Source organism: Notolepis coatsorum, assembly GCF_963971535.1.
Source record: "Notolepis coatsorum genome assembly, chromosome: 20".
Taxonomy (NCBI): domain Eukaryota; kingdom Metazoa; phylum Chordata; class Actinopteri; order Aulopiformes; family Paralepididae; genus Notolepis; species Notolepis coatsorum.
In genome coordinates this window covers 34423294-34443952 of record NC_140184.1, presented here as the reverse complement: position 1 = coordinate 34443952, position 20659 = coordinate 34423294, and the positions used below count along the sequence as shown (strand labels likewise).

At 40.3% G+C, this 20659-nt stretch overlaps 1 protein-coding gene across 1 annotated transcript in view; it reads right to left on the bottom strand.

Moving 5' to 3' along the window:
* The window catches only part of trip4 (thyroid hormone receptor interactor 4), a 246266-nt gene extending 234528 nt beyond the window's left edge, over positions 1-11738 (bottom strand). The window contains exons 1-10 of the mRNA XM_084337556.1: positions 11572-11738; positions 10914-11095; positions 9831-9961; positions 9392-9610; positions 9182-9257; positions 8957-9062; positions 6857-7072; positions 6430-6556; positions 5690-5898; positions 2068-2192 (exon numbers count right to left, since the gene is read on the bottom strand). Of these exons, the coding sequence (XP_084193682.1) occupies positions 2068-2192; positions 5690-5898; positions 6430-6556; positions 6857-7072; positions 8957-9062; positions 9182-9257; positions 9392-9610; positions 9831-9961; positions 10914-11095; positions 11572-11651 (1471 nt within the window). The 5' untranslated portion in view covers positions 11652-11738. The remainder of the gene's footprint in view (positions 1-2067; positions 2193-5689; positions 5899-6429; positions 6557-6856; positions 7073-8956; positions 9063-9181; positions 9258-9391; positions 9611-9830; positions 9962-10913; positions 11096-11571) is intronic.
* Positions 11739-20659: the final 8921 nt, after the last annotated feature.

Here is a 20659-nt window from a genome sequence, read left to right as displayed (position 1 = left end):
CATTATGCGTTATGATACAATTATGAGACAATAAATAAAATCAGAATTTGTTCTTACTTGCTTGTCTGGGTAAATAAAGGTTAAATAAATGTAAACATCCCTAATTACAAGTCCGAGTGTAAAAACACATTACAAGTCCAGAGTGTAAAACACATAACAGGTGCAGAGTGTAAAAACAACACATAACAAGTCCAGAGTGTAAAACACATAACAGGTGCAGAGTGTAAAAACAACACATAACAAGTCCAGAGTGTAAAACACATAACAGGTGCAGAGTGTAAAAACAACACATAACAAGTCCAGAGTGTAAAACACATAACAGGTGCAGAGTGTAAAAACAACACATAACAAGTCCAGAGTGTAAAAACTAAAAACACATTACAAGTCCTGAGTGTAAAAACACAAAACAAGTCCAGAGTGTAAAACACAGACAGACATTTTTAATTGATCCAGTATTGAGCAAGTGTATCTTGCATCTAGAAACTGTTGCATGTGTTGTGACTGGCTGCATATGAAGGCCTGTATACTGCTAGACATTAGGGATGCCCCGATCACGTTTTTTGCCACCGATACCGATCACCTATCGTCTTGAGCCATATCGGCCGATACCGATCCGATACCGATCGTTTTTGATTAAAAAAAAAAAATACAAATTATTTTATATACATTTATTTTTTATTTTTTATAAAATATATATATTATATAATTAGACTTGTACTTGTATTATCTGCGAGACATCGCCACCACGCAACAAGTCAAAATGCTCGCTATCTGCAAACAGCTCCACTGTCTGTGTGTACTCGAGTAGCCTCCAGCTACGGCCAGGATTCTCCGGCGCTGCAGCTGGTCCCTAGTATTGGTATAAATCACATTCAGCAAGCCCTCAGCTCGAATACGCATCGAATCAATGTTATAAGACATTGATATCAGGAGCTATCTGAGCTACTGCTAGCCGGCTAGATAACGTTAAGACAACGCCTCAGTGAACTATTTAGTTTAGAGCTAACGTGAGCCAACGTGAGCTAACGTGAGCTACCGAGTCAACAGAGGTAACTTATCATGCACTCGACTATTGCTGGAGCATTTGTTGATATCAGCAGCTATCAGTAGCTAGCCAGCTAGATAACGTTAGACAATGCCTCATGTAGTCACTGGGTCATTTAGTTTAAACAGTAACGTTAGGTAGGTAGCCAACGTTAGCTCACGTCGCATGCACTACTAGAGCAGACTGTGAGGCTCTTGTTTACATGAGTGCGGGAGGGGCTGGGGAGGAGGAGGCGCTGTACGCTGCAGGCAGCTGTGTGTCTGAGAGAGAAGTCAGCAGTGAGATCTCCGCTAAGAATTGGATCATGTTTTTCGATCGGTTTTGACGATCGGCGAAAATAAAGCATTATCACCGATCACCGATCGCATATACTGATTATCGGCCGATAACGATCGGTGGCCGATCGATCGGGGCATCCCTACTAGACATGATGGTATTGTTGTGACTGGCTGCATATGAAGGCCTGTATACTGCTAGACATTATGGTATTGTTGCGACAGGCTGCATATGAAGGCCTGTATACTGCTAGACCGTATATGCTATTGTTGTGACTGGCTGCATATGAAGGCCTGTATACTGCTAGACACTGTGGTATTGATGTGACTGGCTTCATATGAAGGCCTGTATACTCAATAATAGACATGATAGTGTTGTTGTGAATGGCTGCATATGAAGGCCTGTATACTGCTAGACATGATCATGTTGTGGATTTGGTTGCTTTGGCTGTTAGAGAGGTGCTACAAAGAAATGTGTGCATGTACAAACATTCACAAGTGATGCCGGATTGGTTAAATGTAACTTGTGACATTTTCTACAGTATTCTAAATACCCCACAGATGACATGGGCTTCTCCTTGAGATAGGTTGTGCATTCAACCTTTATATGGAACAAGCCTTTTCAGACAAACTGGCTAAGTATCACCCCTTGGCCACACAAGTCAGAGTCCGCTTGGCTATAACTGAAGGCTGATGGTTTTGATATTTGGTAGCTGCATGTGTGTACATGCATATGTGTCTCTGTACCTTTCCTGTAGACATGGCGGTACATGCCCTCCACTTCATTAATCTCCTGAGGAGTAGCATTCTTGGCAGCTGCAGCTATCCACAGACGACCACGGTGTGATGTGTACCAGCTCCGCCCCTCCACCCTACACACACAATGACAAAGATAGAGCTCTAACATCCACCTTCATGATCCTGACAGAATATTCAATAAAGTAAAACATTTATGGTGATGATGGAATATAAATATTATATCCTGATGGTACCCACTGGTGTGAATTGTTGAGACCTTTGTTGTAATAATAATAATAATAATAATAATGTTTCATCCCCTCCCCTTTACTACCGGTGTCCCTAAAACAAAACTATGAATGAATGATACATTCGTAACACAGCAGGGTCATGACAATAGGTTGAACATTTTCATCTTTTCCTTGTTCGCCCAATAACGTTAACCACTGGAAACACACACACAAACTTTATTCCACACGACTTTCCCTCACAGCTGATCATCTCTTCTCTAGAGTCTTCTTTCTCTGCTTCGTGTGAAGTTAAATCTACTCTAGAAGTGAAAGTGAAACTTAAAAAGCATACACCGGGGGAGGCAGTGGGCAAGTCATCTACTTGGTGGAACACTGAGTAACACCGGTATCACAGACTACCGCGGCAAGCCTAGGTGGAACTAAGTATAACTTGTACTGGTCTGTTTAAAATAAATTAAAATAAACCTAGCCTTACACATTTTTGTTGCTTTTTTCCTGTTGTACTGAACTTGTACCAAACCGTGACCTCAAAACCGAGGTACGTACCGAACCGTGGCTTCTGTGTACCGTTATTGATTTGATTGAAAACCTTTATTTATCCCAGAGGGGAGATTCAGATGTCCATCACAGCATCAACAGCCATTTAAAACAATTAATACATAACATGCATACAATTAATTAATACATGTTAAAAAACAAAGACGGACATAATACGTAGGGCTAAGAAAGAGCTAGAAAATAGCTAAAATAGAGCTATAAATAGAGCTAAAAGTGGTACAAGAAAAAAGAAAGGAGTTTATTCAGGTTGTTACTGGGTTAGGGTTAGGGTGTGGCTAAACATGCATTGCGGTCAGCTCATCATGGAGGGGGTGGCAGGGGTTCTCAAGGATAGGGTACAGCTTCCTCCTCGTCCTCCCCTCTGCCATCACCTCCAGACTGTCCAGGTCAGCTCCCACCACAGAGCTCGCTTTCCTAACCTAGTCACCACAGACTGACATATTTAACCTGTCCTTAGAACAGGCTGTCATCCCCACCTGCCTGAAGAAGTCCACTATTATCCCTGTACCCAAAAAATCCAAGCCTGCTTGCCTCAACGACTACCGCCCTGTAGCTCTCACCTCCATAGCCATGAAGTGCTTTGAGAAGCTAGTAAAGGGCTACATCTGCTCCTCCCTCCCCATCAACATGGACCCCCTGCAATTTGCATACCGCCCCAACAGGTCCACGGAGGACGCCATAGCCCATGTGCTGCACACAGCAGCATCACACCTGGACAAGAGGCAGGGGAACTATGTGAGAATGCTATTCATCGACTACAGCTCGGCATTCAATACCATAGTCCCCTCCATACTCATAGCCAAGCTCAGGGACCTGGGCTTGAACTATGACCTCTGCCAGTGGGTCTTGGACTTCCTGACTGGCAGACCCCAGGTGGTGAGAGCAGGCAACTGCACCTCCTCATCCATCACCCTCAACATAGGGGCCCCCCAGGGCTGTGTTCTGAGTCCCCTCCTCTACTCCCTGTACACACACGACTGTGTGGCTCAGCGGAGTAGCAATACAATCATCAAATTTGCTGACGACACAGTGGTGGTGGGCCTGATCTCTGCCAACGACGAGAGGGCCTACCTGGAAGAGGTCAAGGTCCTGGCGGGATGGTGCCAGGAAAACAGCCTCTCCCTGAACGTCAGCAAAACAAAGGAGATGATTGTGGACTTCAGGAGGTCGGGGGTCAAGGACTACAGCCCCCTCAGCATCGACGGGGCACCGGTTGAGAGAGTCAACAGCTTTAAGTACCTCGGAGCCTACATATCCGAGGACTTGACATGGACCACACACATTGACAGTGTTGTGAAGAAGGCACGACAACGCCTCTACTTCCTCAGGCGCCTAAGGAAGTTCCAAGTCAGTCAGAAGATCCTTAAGAACTTCTACTCATGTACAATAGAGAGCATCTTGACCGGCAACATCACCTCCTGGTTTGGGAATAGCACTGCACAAGACCGAAGCAGACTACAAAGAGTGACACGTTCAGCCGAACGCACAATTGGAGGGGGGCTCCCCACCCTCCAGAACATTTACAACAAGCGTTGCAAGGGCAAGGCTAAGAGAATCATTAAAGACTCCAGTCACCCGAACAACTGCCTCTTTGAACTGCTGCGGTCAGGCAAGCGATACCGGAGTCTCAAGGCGAGCACAGAAAGACTCAGAAGAAGCTTCTATCCCCAGGCCATCAGGCTGCTAAACAATGAATGAACACTACACAACAACAACCACCAAACGCACATAGCACACACATCCACACGCACACACTCACTTTAAACAAACACACTGTAGCACCCACTCCACACACTTTATAGCACACACCCACTTTAAACAAACACACTGTAGCACCCACTCCCCACACTTTATATTTATTGATGAAGGATTGCACTACAACTCGTACACCTTACTGTAAATTGTACCTAAATTGTACCTCATCCCATTTCTGCTTTGCACTATATAGTACTGTACATTAGTACACTGCATAGTATTGTATATTATATGGTAACTCAGAACATTGTACATATGTCTATACCGAACACTGTGACCTCATTTTCTTCTTCTAAAATTACATGCTATACTATGTTATTTGATACTATCTTGTCTAGCACAGTCTCTGGAGCGTAACAGTAAGAAGCATTTTGTATGAAAGTATTCTGTACTTCTGTATGACAACTATTAAAGAAACTTGAACTTGAAACTTGACTGGTAGAACATCTGCAGCAGTTTGCTGCAGACATTGAAAGACCTGAGCCCTCTCAGGAAGAACAGTCTGCTCTGTCCCTTCCTATAGAGGGCCTCAGTGTTGTCCATCCAGTCCAGTTTATCGTTCATGAGAACACCCAAGAATTTGTAATTATCCACCCTTTCCACCTCCACCTCCTAGATGGTGATGGGAGTTGGGGGCTTCCTCTTGCTCCGCCGATGGACCACCACCATCTTCTTCGTCTTGCTGATGTTGAGCTGTAGGTGGTTTTCATTGCTTCAATCTGTGACGCTCTCCACCACAGCTCTGTACTTCTCCTCGTTGTAGTTGGTGATGTATCCAACGATGGAGGAGTCATCAGAGAATTTTTGGAGATGGCACTTCCCGGAGCTTAATCGGAAGTCTGAGGTGTAAAGGGTGAACAAAAAGGGTGCCAATACAGTTCCCTGGGGGGGCGCCAGTGTTGCAGAACAGCACATCCAAATGGCACCCCTGCAGTTTGACACCCCTACTATGAAATAAAGATTTTCTTGCTAAATATTGAAGTCCTGGACGACTAACTGCAGTGTGCAGTGCACTCCCCCTGGTCTATGTGATCCTAAATTAATTCAATTAAATTCCTTCCCCTTACCTCTTGATGCCTTTCACCAGCAGCGAGGCCCATGGCTGGTGCATACTGAGGCACCAGCCCCCATCAGACATCTCCTGGAGCTCTCTGTCCTGCAGTCTCAGCCTGGAGCGCTGCGATACTGCTGCGTCTCCCGCTGTGTCTCCCACTGCAGGACCCACACCTTTCTCCAGGTTCCTCCTGTGGCTCTCCCCACCACCCACATCCACCCACTGGGAACACATGGACTTGTTAGTGTACTTCCTGAGAGCAGCACCTAGCTGTTCTCTTGAATAATTAATAATAACAATAACAATATACTAATAATAATGATGACAATATTTGGTGGTCACTTGCTAGTCTATTACCTACTCCTGTAAGAGCATACGGTATATATTTATACATATGTGTGTGTGTGTGTGTGTGTGTGTGTGTGTACGTGTACGCGTGTGTGTGTGTGTGTATGTGTATGTGTGTGTGTGTGTGTGTGTGTGTACAGAACATGCACACAAATACAATGCACAGTATCATTATGGCGTTAAGCAAGAACTACTAGAGTAAGGTTTTATATGATCTGCTCATAAGCTAAATATTATGTCAAGAATTCCTGCCTTGTTTTTGGAATTTGGAGACAAGTAAGATGATGCCTTATGCCTATTGATACTTCATACTACTAAATGACTATACATTCTATGAACAGTGTTGTATTTCACTAATATCATTTCAAATGTAGCCTACTAAGTGTGTGTTCTACAGTGCTCTACCTCTGGTGCAGCTTGCACTATGTTGGGGTTGACCAGCTCTCGGAGGTTCTGTTTCCCACCTCGTCTCTCAGAGTGTTGCGGAGACAATTGAGCACCACTGTTCATAGCCTTAATGGTCTCATCCAACCTGGAAACATGTCAGAGTGTTTGTAATGGAAGGGTGATTCAAATAAAACATGTGTCCAATCAAGATAAAAAGTTTAAGAAAAAAGAAAAAACGTTTTCAACCAAGGATGACTACCCAGATCAATCTTTGATATGGTGCCAGGAAAATCAATGTTAAAAAAAGATGCACTACTTTGCTAAGCTTTCGAACAGCTCTACTGCACAATTTTCAAGATAGCAATTTTAATCAATCATTGGGCTAAGTGCGCAGCCCCTTGGGTTGCCATGATTCAATGAGACAGAGTTGGACAATCTCACTCACGTGTTGTAGTACTGACTGAGGTTGTCTCCCTCATCAAGGACTTGTCTGCCAGCAAAGTCCAGGGTGATCTTCCTGTCCTTCCGGGAAGCATGGCGAAGCTCCCGAAGCTCCTCCTCCTTTTTCTTCAGCTTGTCACGCTCATTGGGTGACAGCCATTGGTTGGAGTCACTGGCAAAGTAGTCTGACTCATCATCCAGGACCTGGGTTCTCCTGACACTGTTGATGTGGTTTAAAAATATATATATATATATATATATATATATATATATCGGTATAATAACAATATACTGTATATAGACGAGTGACAAATAAGGAAAAACCTGAATAAATGAGTGGAGAAACATAATGAATGCAGATGCTTCCATACAGGTATACTGCATGATACAATTAAGCAATTAACATCATATCACGCTGTGGCATCATGTATAAAAATGTATATGTGTATAAAATATAATCATGTATATAAATGCTGAGGAGGCCCAGATCACCTCTATTTTGGATCAAAATGGCAAGATATATATTGAAATTCTTTATTCGGAATAACCCCTTGAGATGTAGCATCTCGTTTTCGAGGGGCTCCTAACACAATACAATGTATATACATTTTCAGAAAAAAAAACACAAAAAACATTGGACATCGAAACAGTCTACAACAACAAAATCAAATGAGAAATGACATTACAAAATAAGTAAACCAACATACAAGATCACAAAATAAACAGGACAAACCAAACAAAACACAAATCAAGCAAGGATAGGAATGGATCGTTACTACAAGATAAGTAGTGAAAGTCATGATAGTATGCAGTATATAAATGATAAACTAGAAATGATCAACTAAAAACATGTACATGTACTATGAAAGTAAGAAGACAGCGCATTTTTAAATAAATAAAAAGATGAGATGGAACGAGTATTTGCAGGTAAGTTATTCCAATCAGAAGGGGCTTTGAACAAAAAGGCGTTCTTGGCTGTTGCTTTTGAGAGTGTTGAAAGTGTAGGTATGGAAAAATAGAGTTGGCTAGAATGCCTTAAATAATAATTGGAAGAATATGGAGTCAAGTATTGTTTTAGATATTGCGGATAATTAAGATGAATACATTTGAAAATAAATTGTAACCAGTGGCGCTGTCTTCTTACAGTGGGAGAGGGTAAATTCAGTGTTTCATACATTAGACAGTGATGAGTTGTAAAAGGGCATCCAAGAGCAAATCTGCATAATTTATTGTAAGATGTAGAGAGGAATGAGATTTGTTTTGGATGCAACCTGGTAGACAATATCTGCATAATCCATAAATGGCAAAATAAGTTGAATTACAAGCTTCTTTCTAACAGAAAAAGTTAAGCAGTTTCTGGAGCGGTAGAGAATACCCACACTAAGATAGATTTTTCTTACGATATGATCAATGTGACACTTAAATGATAGTTCAGAGTCAAGCCAAACACCCAAGTATTTTGTGTGTTCGACTCTTTGCAAGAGGGTTCATTATTGGGGCTTTATTATTCAGTCACAAAGAACATTTATATCCTGATGGGATAGAATGACCCAATGACAATGCCCCCATCCACAGGGCACAACAGGTCACTGAATGGTTTGAGTAGTAGGGAAATGATGAATCATATGCGATGGCCTTCGCAGTCACCAGATCTCAACTCAATTAAACACCTATGGGAGATTTTGGACCAACGTGTTAAGACAACGCCCTCCACCACCATCATCAAAACACCAAATGAGGGAATATCTTTTGAGAGAATGGTATTCCAACCCTCCAGTAGAGTTCCAGAGACTAGTAGAATCTATGCCACGTGCATTGAAGCTGTTCTGGTGGCTCACGTGGCCTAACATCTTACTGAGATACTTTATGTAGATTTCTCTTTTGTCACCGTCTGTATAATTTTTAAGCGTCACAATGCCATAATCTGGCATGTGAAATGAAAGATGATAATGAATGTGTATGAGGTAACAGGGCACTTATCGTTACAATCAGAAGAATCGTTTTGTAAAATGATTATCAGTGAACATCCAGCATTAAACCCAGCCATTTCTCTATTGTGCTATTATTCCAGAAGACGTGTATTGTACTGTGAAAGCTACAATACCTGTTCTTGTCATAGTCCAGCAGTTTATCTTTGTGCTGAACCGCCTTCTCCAGGCCAGCCTTCATCCGAACCTCTTGTTGTGCAGGATAATCTCTCTCTGAGCCCTCTGTCACAAAATACAAAACAAAACCACAAAATACAATAACCATCAACTAAATTAACACCATATTAACGTTCCATAATGGATCAGTGTTTCTACCATGTTCATTTGTTTTAGTCACTGACCCATCAGTTTCTTTCTGAGTTTCTGGCTTTTGTTGGAGTCTCGCTGGAGGATTTCTTGCTCCTCTCTGGTGCAAACCTGAAGGAACAGAAAAGCAATACAAAATGTTAAAAAAAAAACTAAAAACAGTCAAAGTCTAAGGATTACAACCACTACAGATCGACATTTCTGTGAACTTCATATTGGATTGTGATACTACTGATCTCTCCTACCAGGGTCCCACAGAAGAGGCAGGGCCCGGAGCCCTCCTGCTCACACGCAATACGGCCACAGCTGATGCAGTTGTTGATGAGGTTGTGTTTCTGAGCCAGGCAGTCACAGGCGTGGCGGCCGGGCAGCATGACAGCCAGGTGGTCCTGCCCCTCTTTAGCATAGAGATTAATAAACTTACTCTTCTTCTTTGTGGAAGAGGACCCAGCGCTTTCTTGGGCCTGTGGAGATTAACAGAAAAGAGGAGAGGAGAAAGAGGATGTTTGGGAATGATTGGGGTTAGTTATTTCAGCACAAAAACAATCTGGTGTCTGATCAACAAAACACTGTACATGTTGTCTAAACAGAAAGCATAATGGACTGCTGTGAGCCATCCCTCAGTACAGTCAGCATAGGCTAGAGCAGAGCACATAGCTCAGAAAAGGAGTGACCTGCACTCACCTTCATCAAGTCAATGGGGGTTTTGACCGCCTCTGGCTCAGGTTCGGCTTGGCTTACTGTCATCACCTCCTGTTTGTTCCGACCCTTACGCTTGGACTTCTTCTGAGAGTCTTTGCTCATGTCAAGACAATCTGCCAAAACAGAACCAGGTGCCCTGTCCTCATACCAGTATATTGAATGCATTGGGGATTAAAAGGAGATTGGCAGAAACAAATCTAATAGTAATAACGTCCCATGACAAACAAGTCCAAAGACAGAAGAGAGAAGTAAATATACTGCAGAAAGTACTGATGGGCTATGTTAACATTATGACACCTGTGCTGAAACCAAATAAGGCAACCCTTGATTCTCCTTGAAAGTATGAGAAGGGAAACAGAGGGTCATGTGACGGGGCCTGGTACAGAAGATACTTTAAAGCGGCCGGGTAGCACAGCGGACTAAGCGTCCGTCTACCACCGCAGAGACACTGGTATCGAATCCAGCTGTCAGCGCGGTGCCTCCGGCTTGGCCGGCCGTCATACTGACACAATTGGCAGTGTCAGCGGGAGGGAAGCCGGTGGGTGGTATTCTGGTCGTTGTAAACAGCGACTCCTACAGGTCGGTCAGCGCGCCTGCACAGCGAGGAAGGTATCTGGGTGAGGTAGTGTGACCTCCCACGCGTTACACTCACCCAATGAGAGTCCTTGCTGCCAGGTGAAAAGAGGCTGCTGGCTGTCTCCTATGTATCAGAGGAAGCATGTGATAGACTTCAGGGCTCCCTAGACCGGCAAGTAGGGGGCAAATGCGTGCAACGACCAGGAAGGGGAGGGGGGAATTGGCATAATGACTAAATTGGGATGGGAGGAAAATACAAGAAAAATAGGAGGAGAAAAAGTGGATAAAAAAAAAGATACTTTAAAAAAACATCACATAAACACATGCATGCACTACTAGACTATTCACACACACACACACACACACACACACACACACACACACACACACACACACACTAAACGAAATTAATACAAAAGCCTATGCCGTGAAACAACATAACCACACAAAATGCAGTGGCAAGCATTGAGATGAGATATTGACTGTTACCTGGTCCTGCCCCTGAGTCTTTCACCAGGAATAGTGCAGTGGTGTCTGTGGTCTGCCGCTGAGTCCTATGCCACCTGCCCAACAGCTCATCAATGAACTGCCTCTTCCTACCATCAGTTCCCCCGAGAAGGTCTCCCACATACTCCTCAATCTCATCAGCAGTGTTGATGGCTAGAATGTACCTATATGAGTAGAATGAGAGTGATGCTGATTAGCCAACTGGACTATATCTATCCCTTATTAAATGGTGAGCTCTCTTGAAGGTGTGCAGCCATAGTAGACCTCGTTTCCAAATTCCCCTAACATTTGCAAATTACTCTAGAAATTCGGAAATGTCGTCACGACATGTAATAGCTCATTCACAGTTACGATCGCGATGCCACCGATAAAGCTGCCACTGTGCTGGCGCTGAAGTTAGAGCGCTGCCAACTGTCTGGGTCATGCATTTGGCTAAAGCTGGTCAGGTACATTGGAGAGAGCCTCTTCCTGGGCCATCATCATTATCATCATTCATCATCAATATCATCATTGGATAATGGATACCAGTCATAAAGAAAGACATCCATCAAGCTGTCAGTCAGGCGGCACTGTACAGATATCTTCTTCTTGTACAGTTAGCTGATAGCGATACTATAATAAGTCAATAAGGTTCACTTACTGGACGATGTCTTCACATGCCTCTAGCCCAAAGTTGTGATGTAACTCATCCACACACCAGCGAAGCAAAGCGTCCGACATTTCCTCAATTCAAAACCGTGTTATATCAATTTCAAATTCAGAGCATGAACTTGTCGCCCATAGATATGATGTCTATGTTGTTGTAGCGTGTAGCCGGCCGGAGACATAACACGGATGCACACGTGACGTGGCAACACACAATTTCTTCCCGTCAGAACCGGTACTTGGGGATAATAGTTCCTCAAGACTCAACACATGACTTGACCTACAAAATAAAGTTATTTGATCAGGCAACATGGCTTTTCATTGGATTTATAAACATTGCTACTATGATAAATGCCAGTACAATCTAGTAGTATGTTCGCGAGGGTGCACCTGCTCAGGCCAGTCACTGGGTGCCAGTGAAGGAGCAGTTTCAAACACATACTGTAGTATACTGGTATATTTATACCGTAATACCGGTGGGACCGTGGAATTAAAGATGGTTTCAACTTGACAACATTCTCAATGGACCCAAATATATTTCCTGTTGCAGCGTTTGCTAATATCAAACAGGAAACAAACTGGTTCAAACTGTTCCCTAGCATCACAATCCCTAGAGGGTGAACTCTTTGATGCAGTCACATGAGATATCCATTCACAGCACTGAACTTGTTTACTTGATGGGAGTCTATTTCTGACAGATTGCAATAGACTTGGCATACCAGCAAGAATTAATTGAAGACAAGTTTGACTTTAGATAAATCACTTGCTCTAATACTGTCTTTTAATACATCAGGTGGGGCCCTGAAATAAACTAATTGCATCCTGTTACAACAATTATAAACCCATAATTAATTGGCCTCATTAGGGCTATCATTGTTTGAATAGAGATGATGATGATTATAATCATCAACGTTATTTGGGTACAAGACCCCGAAGGGGGCTAAACCCTATTCTAATTTTTGATTATTATATTCAGCCTACACCATGTCAGAAAACCAAAAAAGCATGATATGCCTCTTTAATACAAAATACAACCCTTATTTTAATACCAAGTTAGCTAGAATGCAGCATTACTTTCTTTACCTTTATCTCCATCCAAAGTTTCTGCGTGAGCTGTTTCCAACCTGGTCTGAGACCAAGTGTCCAATAATCTAACGTTATCATAAAAATAAATTAATCCCCTCTACCTCTTGCAAATACATTTAAAGGGGTAAAGTGTTTTTTAAGTGGTCTACATAAATAATAGCAAAAATACAAAAATAATAGCTTTACATTCAGCTATCACTGATATAGATTGGCTGGTCAGTAACATTTACATTTACATTTTGTGATTTAGCTGACACTTTTATCCAAAGCGACTTACAAGTTCTGTATGACAAGTCATCAGGAAGGGCACAACTCAAATCAAAGTGTTGAGTGATACAGTGTAGGTTAGTATATTAGGACAAGTGCATGACAGTAAAGTTAGTTCGTTTTTTTTTATTAAATAATTTTTTTTTCAGATATTGGTTGAAGAAGTGTGTCTTTAGTCGACGGCGAAAGATTGGACGGGTTTCGGCTGTCCTAACTGGTGGGAAGTTCGTTCCATGGGTCCAGTAACATGGGTCTCCTGGTCCCTCGCTCTTCAATAAACAGAAAATACATTTGCTGGTATCCCGTTCCCACTTCATCCAATCAGCAGAGAGAACTCCACACTGCAAAAGTAAGCAGTAAGCTAATTTGTCTTGGCAAGATTTCTTGAAATAAGTCAAATATCCAAGGTTCTCTCTCCTGATTGGATAAAGTGGGAAGGAAATGTATGTTCGTTTACTACAGAGTGGAGGGACTGGGGGACCCATGTTACTGACCAAACACTGTAATAATGGCTGTCGGGATGTAGATCTTTTAACACATATTAATTGAACAACAAATACCACTTACAGCACCTTTAAGTGTGTGTGTGTGTGTGTGTGTGTGTGTGTGTGTGTGTGTGTGTGTGTGTGTGTGTGTGTGTGTGTGTGTGTGTGTGTGTGTGTGTGTGTGTGTGTGGTGTGTGGTGTGTGTGTGTGAGAGAGAGAGAGAGTGAGAGAGAGAGAGAGAGAGAGAGAGAGAGAGAGAGAGAGAGAGAGAGAGAGAGAGAGAGAGAGAGAGAGAGAGAGAGAGAGAGAGAGAGAGAGAGAGAGAGAGAGAGGGAGATCTTGCCAACATATGCACCAGCTGTAAATGTACTTTTTGCTCATCAAATGTGTGATTGTGGCTACATGAATAAGGTGTGTGTGTGTCTGTCTGTGAATGAGCATGGCTGGTGGGTCCTACTAATCACCCCAAAGTACCAGCAAATACCAGAAAATACCCCAAAATACCCCAAAGTATACCCCAAAGTACTAGAAAATACCAGAAAATACCCCAAAATACCCCAAAGTATACCCCAAAATACCAGAAAATACCAGAAAATACCCCAAAATACCCCAAAGTATACCCAAAAGTACCAGAAAATACCAGAAAATACCCCAAAATACCCCAAAGTATACCTCAAAGTACCAGAAAATACCAGAAAATACCCCAAAATACCCTAAAATACCCCAAAGTATACCCCAAAATACCCCAAAGTATACCTCAAAGTACCAGAAAATACCAGAAAATACCAGAAAATACCCCAAAATACCCTAAAATACCCCAAAGTATACCCCAAAATACCAGAAAATACCAGAAAATACCCCAAAATACCCTAAAATACCCCAAAGTATACCCCCCAAAGTACCAGAAAATACCCCAAATACCCTAAAATACCCCAAAGTATACCCCAAAGTACCAGAAAATACCCTAAAATACCCCAAAGTATACCCCAAAATACCAGAAAATACCAGAAAATACCCCAAAATACCCTAAAATACCCCAAAGTATACCCCAAAGTACCAGAAAATACCAGAAAATACCCCAAAGTACCAGAAAATACCCCAAAATACCCCAAAGTAACCCAAAGTATACCCCAAAATACCCCAAAGTACCCCAAAATACCCCAAAGTATACCCCAAAATACCCCAAAGTACCCCAAAATACCCCAAAGTACCCCAAAGTATACCCCAAAATACCCCACAGTACCCCAAAATACCCCAAAGTACCCCAACATATCCCAAAATGAAAAACAAAAATTTGAACATTTTGTGTAATAGTTTGTAATAGTGTAATAGTGTAATACTGTAATACTGTAATACTGTGTAATAGTGTAATAGTGTGTAATAGTGTAATAGTGTGTAATAGTGTAATAGTGTGCTAGTGTAATAGTGTAATAGTGTAATAGTGTGCTAGTGTGCAATAGTGTAATAGTGTGTAATAGTGTAATAGTGTAATAGTGTGTAATAGTGTAATAGTGTACTAGTGTGTAATAGTGTGTAATACTGTAATAGTGTGTAATAGTGTAATAGTGTAATACTGTGATAGTGTGTAATAGTGTAATAGTGTGTAATAGTGTAATAGTGTGTAATAGTGTAATAGTGTGCTACTGTAATAGTGTAATAGTGTGTAATAGTGTGCTAGTGTAATAGTGTAATAGTGTAATAGTGTGCTAGTGTGTAATAGTGTAATAGTGTAATAGTGTGTAATAGTGTAATAGTGTGCTAGTGTGTAATAGTGTAATAGTGTGTAATCGTGTAATAGTGTAATAGTGTGTATTAGTGTAATAGTGTAATTTTGTGTAATAGTGTAATAGTGTAATAGTGTGTAATAGTGTAATAGTGTGTAATAGTGTAATAGTGTGTAATAGTGTAATAGTGTGTAATAGTGTAATAGTGTTCTAGTGTAATAGTGTAATAGTGTGTAATAGTGTAATAGTGTGCTAGTGTAATAGTGTAATAGTGTGCTAGTGTGTAATAGTGTAATAGTGTAATGTGTGTAATAGTGTAATAGTGTGCTAGTGTAATAGTGTAATAGTGTAATAGTGTGTAATAGTGTAATAGTGTAATAGTGTGTAATAGTGTAATGGTGTGCTAGTGTGTAATAGTGTAATAGTGTAATAGTGTGTAATAGTGTAATAGTGTAATAGTGTGTAATAGTGTAATAATAATAATAATAATAATAATACATCTATTTTATATAGCGCTTTTCCAGGTGCTCAAAGACACTTCACATGGGCAGGAGAGACAAACTATGGCAAAACAAAAAAACAGAACAAAACAGAACAAAAATAATACATGACAAAATAAAATAAAACCGACAGAATTAGAGGTCAAAAGCAAGATTGAAAAGGTGGGTTTTGAGGGCTGATTTAAAAGATGTCAGGGTGTTTGCATCACGGATATGGCTGGGGAGGGCATTCCAGAGGGAGGGGGCAGCAGCAGCAAAGGCCCTGTCGCCCCAGGTCCGGAGCTTGGTTGTGGGAGGTGTTAGGAGGTTGGCATCTGCAGACCTAAGGCGACGGGTGGGCGTGTGACGGTGGAGGAGGTCGGACAGGTAGGGAGGGGCAAGGTTGTTGAGGGCTTTAAATGTGATGAGTAGTATTTTAAAATGTATAAAATGTATATGTAATTTTAATAGTGTAAGAGTGTGTAATAGTGTAATAGTGTAATAGTGTAATAGTGTGTAATAGTATGTAATAGTGTAATAGTGTGCTAGTGTAATAGTGTAATAGTGTAATAGTGTGCTAGTGTGCTAGTGTGTAATAGTGTAATAGTGTGTAATAGTGTAATAGTGTGCTAGTGTTATAGTGTAATAGTGTGTAATAGTGTAATAGTGTGCTAGTGTGTAATAGTGTAATAGTGTAATAGTGTGCTAATGGTGTAATAGTGTGTAATAGTGTGTAATAGTGTGCTAGTGTAATAGTGTAATAGTGTAATAGTGTAATAGTGTGCTAGTGTGTAATAGTGTAATAGTGTAATAGTGTGTAATAGTGTAATAGTGCGTAATAGTGTAATAGTGTAATAGTGTGTAATAGTGTGCTAGTGTAATAGTGTAATAGCGTCCTAGTGTGTAATAGTGTAATAGTGTGTAATAGTGTGTAATAGTGTGTAATAGTGTGCTAGTGTAATAGTGTGTAATAGTGTAATAGTGTAATAGTGTAATAGTGTGTAATAGTGTGTAATAGTGTAATAGTGTAATAGTGTGTAATAGTGTGTAATAGTGTAATAGTGTATAAGTGTGTAATAGTGTAATAGTGTAATAGTGTGTAATAATATAATAGTGTAATAGTGTGTAATAGTGTAATAGTGTGCTAGTGTAATAGTGTGTAATTTTGTGTAATAGTGTGTAATAGTGTAATAGTGTGTAATAGTGTAATAGTGTGTAATAGTGTAATAGACACTATTACACACTATTAAACTATTACACACTATTACACTATTACACACTATTACACTATTACACACTATTACACAAAATTACACACTATTACACTAGCACACTATTACACTATTACACACTATTACACTATTACACACTATTACACTATTACACTATTACACACTATTACACTATTACACACTATTACACTATTACACACTATTACACTATTACACTAGCACACTATTACACACTATTACACTATTACACACTATTACACTATTACACACTAGCACACTATTACACACTATTACACTATTACACACTATTACACTATTACACACTATTACACTATTACACACTATTACACACTATTACACTATTACACACTATTACACACTATTACACTATTACACACTAGCACACGATTACACTATTACACTATTACACACTATTACACTATTACACACTATCACACTATTACACTATTACACACTATTACACACTATTACACAAAATTACACTATTACACTATTACACACTATTACACTATTACACTAGCACACTATTACACTATTACACACTAGCACACTATTACACTAGCACACTATTACACTATTACACACTATTACACTATTACACTATTACACACTATTACACTATTACACACTATTACACAAAATGTGCACATTTTTGTTTTTCATTTTGGGATATGTTGGGGTACTTTGGGGTATTTTGGGGTACTGTGTGGTATATTGGGGTATACTTTGGGGTACTTTGGGGTATTTTGGGGTACTTTGGGGTATTTTCTGGTATTTTGGGGTATACTTTGGGGTATTTTGGGGTCTTTTCTGGTACTTTTGGGTATACTTTGGGGTATTTTAGGGTATTTTGGGGTATTTTCTGGTACTTTGGGGTATTTTCTGGTACTTTGGGGTATACTTTGGGGTATTTTAGGGTATTTCGGGGTATTTTCTGGTACTTTGGGGTATACTTTGGGGTATTTTCTGGTATTTTCAGGTATTTTGGGGTATACTTTGGGGGTATTTTAGGGTATTTTGGGGGTATTTTCTGGTACTTTGGGGTATACTTTGGGGTATTTTCTGGTATTTTGGGGTATACTTTGGGGTATTTCAGGGTATTTTGTGGTATTTTCTGGTTCTTTGGGGTATACTTTGGGGTATTTTAGGGTATTTTGGGGTATTTTCTGGTATTTGGGGTATACTTTGGGGTATTTTAGGGTATTTTCTGGTATTTTCTGGTACTTTGGGGTGATTAGTAGGACCCTGGCTGGGTCGTACCGTGGTAAAACTGAAAATAGCCTACCATCAAGTGACCATGCTACCTTCTTGGAACGGTTTTGTCAACAACAACAAAAAATACTGAATTCCACATACAGTACTGCATGTTAGGCTAATCAGGAATATCAAAGTAAACTATAACACTTCAATTCACTTGATGACACCAAGAATGGCTTTTGTGTTGCTTTCCTAAAAAAAGTTGAGATTTTTAACGTTGCTTTATTGCAAAGGTATATGTTTTTTCACAAACTTTTAGTCCTCAAGATGAAAGAAAATGTAATCCTATGACAGACAATTATAAGACAGTCCTTGTCATTGATTTGTGTGGTTTCGAATAGAAAGTATACACATCAGACCATCGAACATTTCTGCATAAATTGGTTAGCAGTTGAGATAGTTGGGTCAGATGGAAGCGGTTTATTACTCCTGTCTAGTCTGGGATTGGGAACAGCATTAAATTCACCTTCCTCATCGTGGACTGTTTTCCCTCTGGGAGACGCTACAGCAATCTACACTCCCAGTCAAGCAGACTCAGGAACAGCTTCTTTCCCTCAGCTGTCATATCTGTGAACTCTGCGCCACATTGACAGCCCCCCCCCCCCCCCATACCACATAAACTCTGAACTCTGCGTACACCCTAGGCTCTGTTACCCATATTGTACGACTCTGAACTCTGTTCCCTACTCAATTTATACCTACCGAGTGCTTTCACTGTCCACAACTGCCCTACACTGTAATCATATAGTAATCATAATAATCTTAACTACCCGGCCATAACCCACCCCACTATAGTCTCCCCATATTCTCTGTGCTGTATAAACTGAATATATACATTTATATTTAAATGTACCACATATATATACATATATATATCCATTTTATGTCTGCATATAATCCTCCTATATACCTACTTATACACCTGCATATACCCATATAATATGATACTGTAGCATGTACAATAATGCTGTATATACTGTATATACATATTCTTACAATATATCTATCCACCTGTCTGTACATACCTGCACATTTAATCATTTTACATATCTGTAGATACTATATTAATATTTGTACATATCCCTTACCTACTATACTAGTTACGCTGCTGGCCAGTATGACTTACTGCCATAGTGTCTTTCTGTATCACTGTACATAATATTGCTATTACAACACCCAGTAGTACTCATTTATATATTTTATACCCAGTTTAATCACTTGTACATTGTATATTACTATTGCACTTTACTGTTACATTTGCACTCTGGTTGGATGCCAAACCTCTCTGCCGTGTACTGTACTTATGCTGTATAATGCCAATACATTTTAATGTAATCGAATCTAATCTAATTAAAACCAAAGGACAGACTCTATATTTCTACCAATTTACAATAACTATAGGGTCATTGTAAAGTAAACCATCAATAATAATATATCTTCCTTCAGAGGCAACAGTAGTACCCTGAAGTACAAAAAGTGTCTTTATGTGTACCAATAAGTGACCACAGCCCGATAACATCTTCTCTCCATCATTTTATACCACTCAGATTATACATTCTAGCATGCCTCTATATCCCTCTGTTTCAGTCCTGTTCTCAAGGGGCTGTTTCTGTGTCTGTACCTTTAAATGCAAATGAGCTGCTCCCACTCCCCAAGAACTGTGTGAACAATCAAACTGTTAAACTATACGTTGTCGTTGCATATAAAATATAACGCAAAATCCAGCAATGTTCACATCCCATTCCAATAAACACATTTTAGGTAAAACTTTTGGTAGTGAGGATGTTTACAAGCAAGCTGCCATTTTGTACAAGCACATTTCTCACATGCACACATGAGTCAAGGACCGCACATTGCGCTCTGGAACTGTGCATGAAGGGGTCACTATCAAAACAAAATTCAGATCAAACTGTCAAACTAGACATTGCAGATCAAATATGACTTAAGATCCAGCTATTTCATATCCTAATTACAGATTAAAATGTTGTCAGAAACACATTTTAGGTTTAAATTTAGGTAGAAAAGAAAGGGTTTACGAGCAATCCTCCATTTTGCACACTCGCACACACAGGTTACTGCAATGAGCTTTTTCTGATGTGACATCATATAAAGACGGAAGTCCAAATGCTCGTTTAATGGGCAGTTCCTGAATATGAATATGAAAATCTGACTAACTTGTCTTATTTCACAGTTTGTGTGTTGGTAGGCCCATCAGAGACCCATATTTATGTGCACAAACACTGAAAAAGTGAGTTTTTCATAATATGGAACCTTTAACTTAATACATTACTCTATACATTACATAATTTCGGCCTGAACTGCATTTTTACAAGAAATCCTGATTATGTGTATGAACATGTAAACTACATGTTTAAGATTTGGTATGGGATACAATTCCAGCAAAGTAAAGCAAAGTACTGTATTGAATGAAATTAATATAAATGTAGCTGAACATCTGTGATTGTACTGATAACTCATAACTGATTTCAAAATCCATTTAACCGTGTATTGCCAGCTAATTAGTGTAGTGAG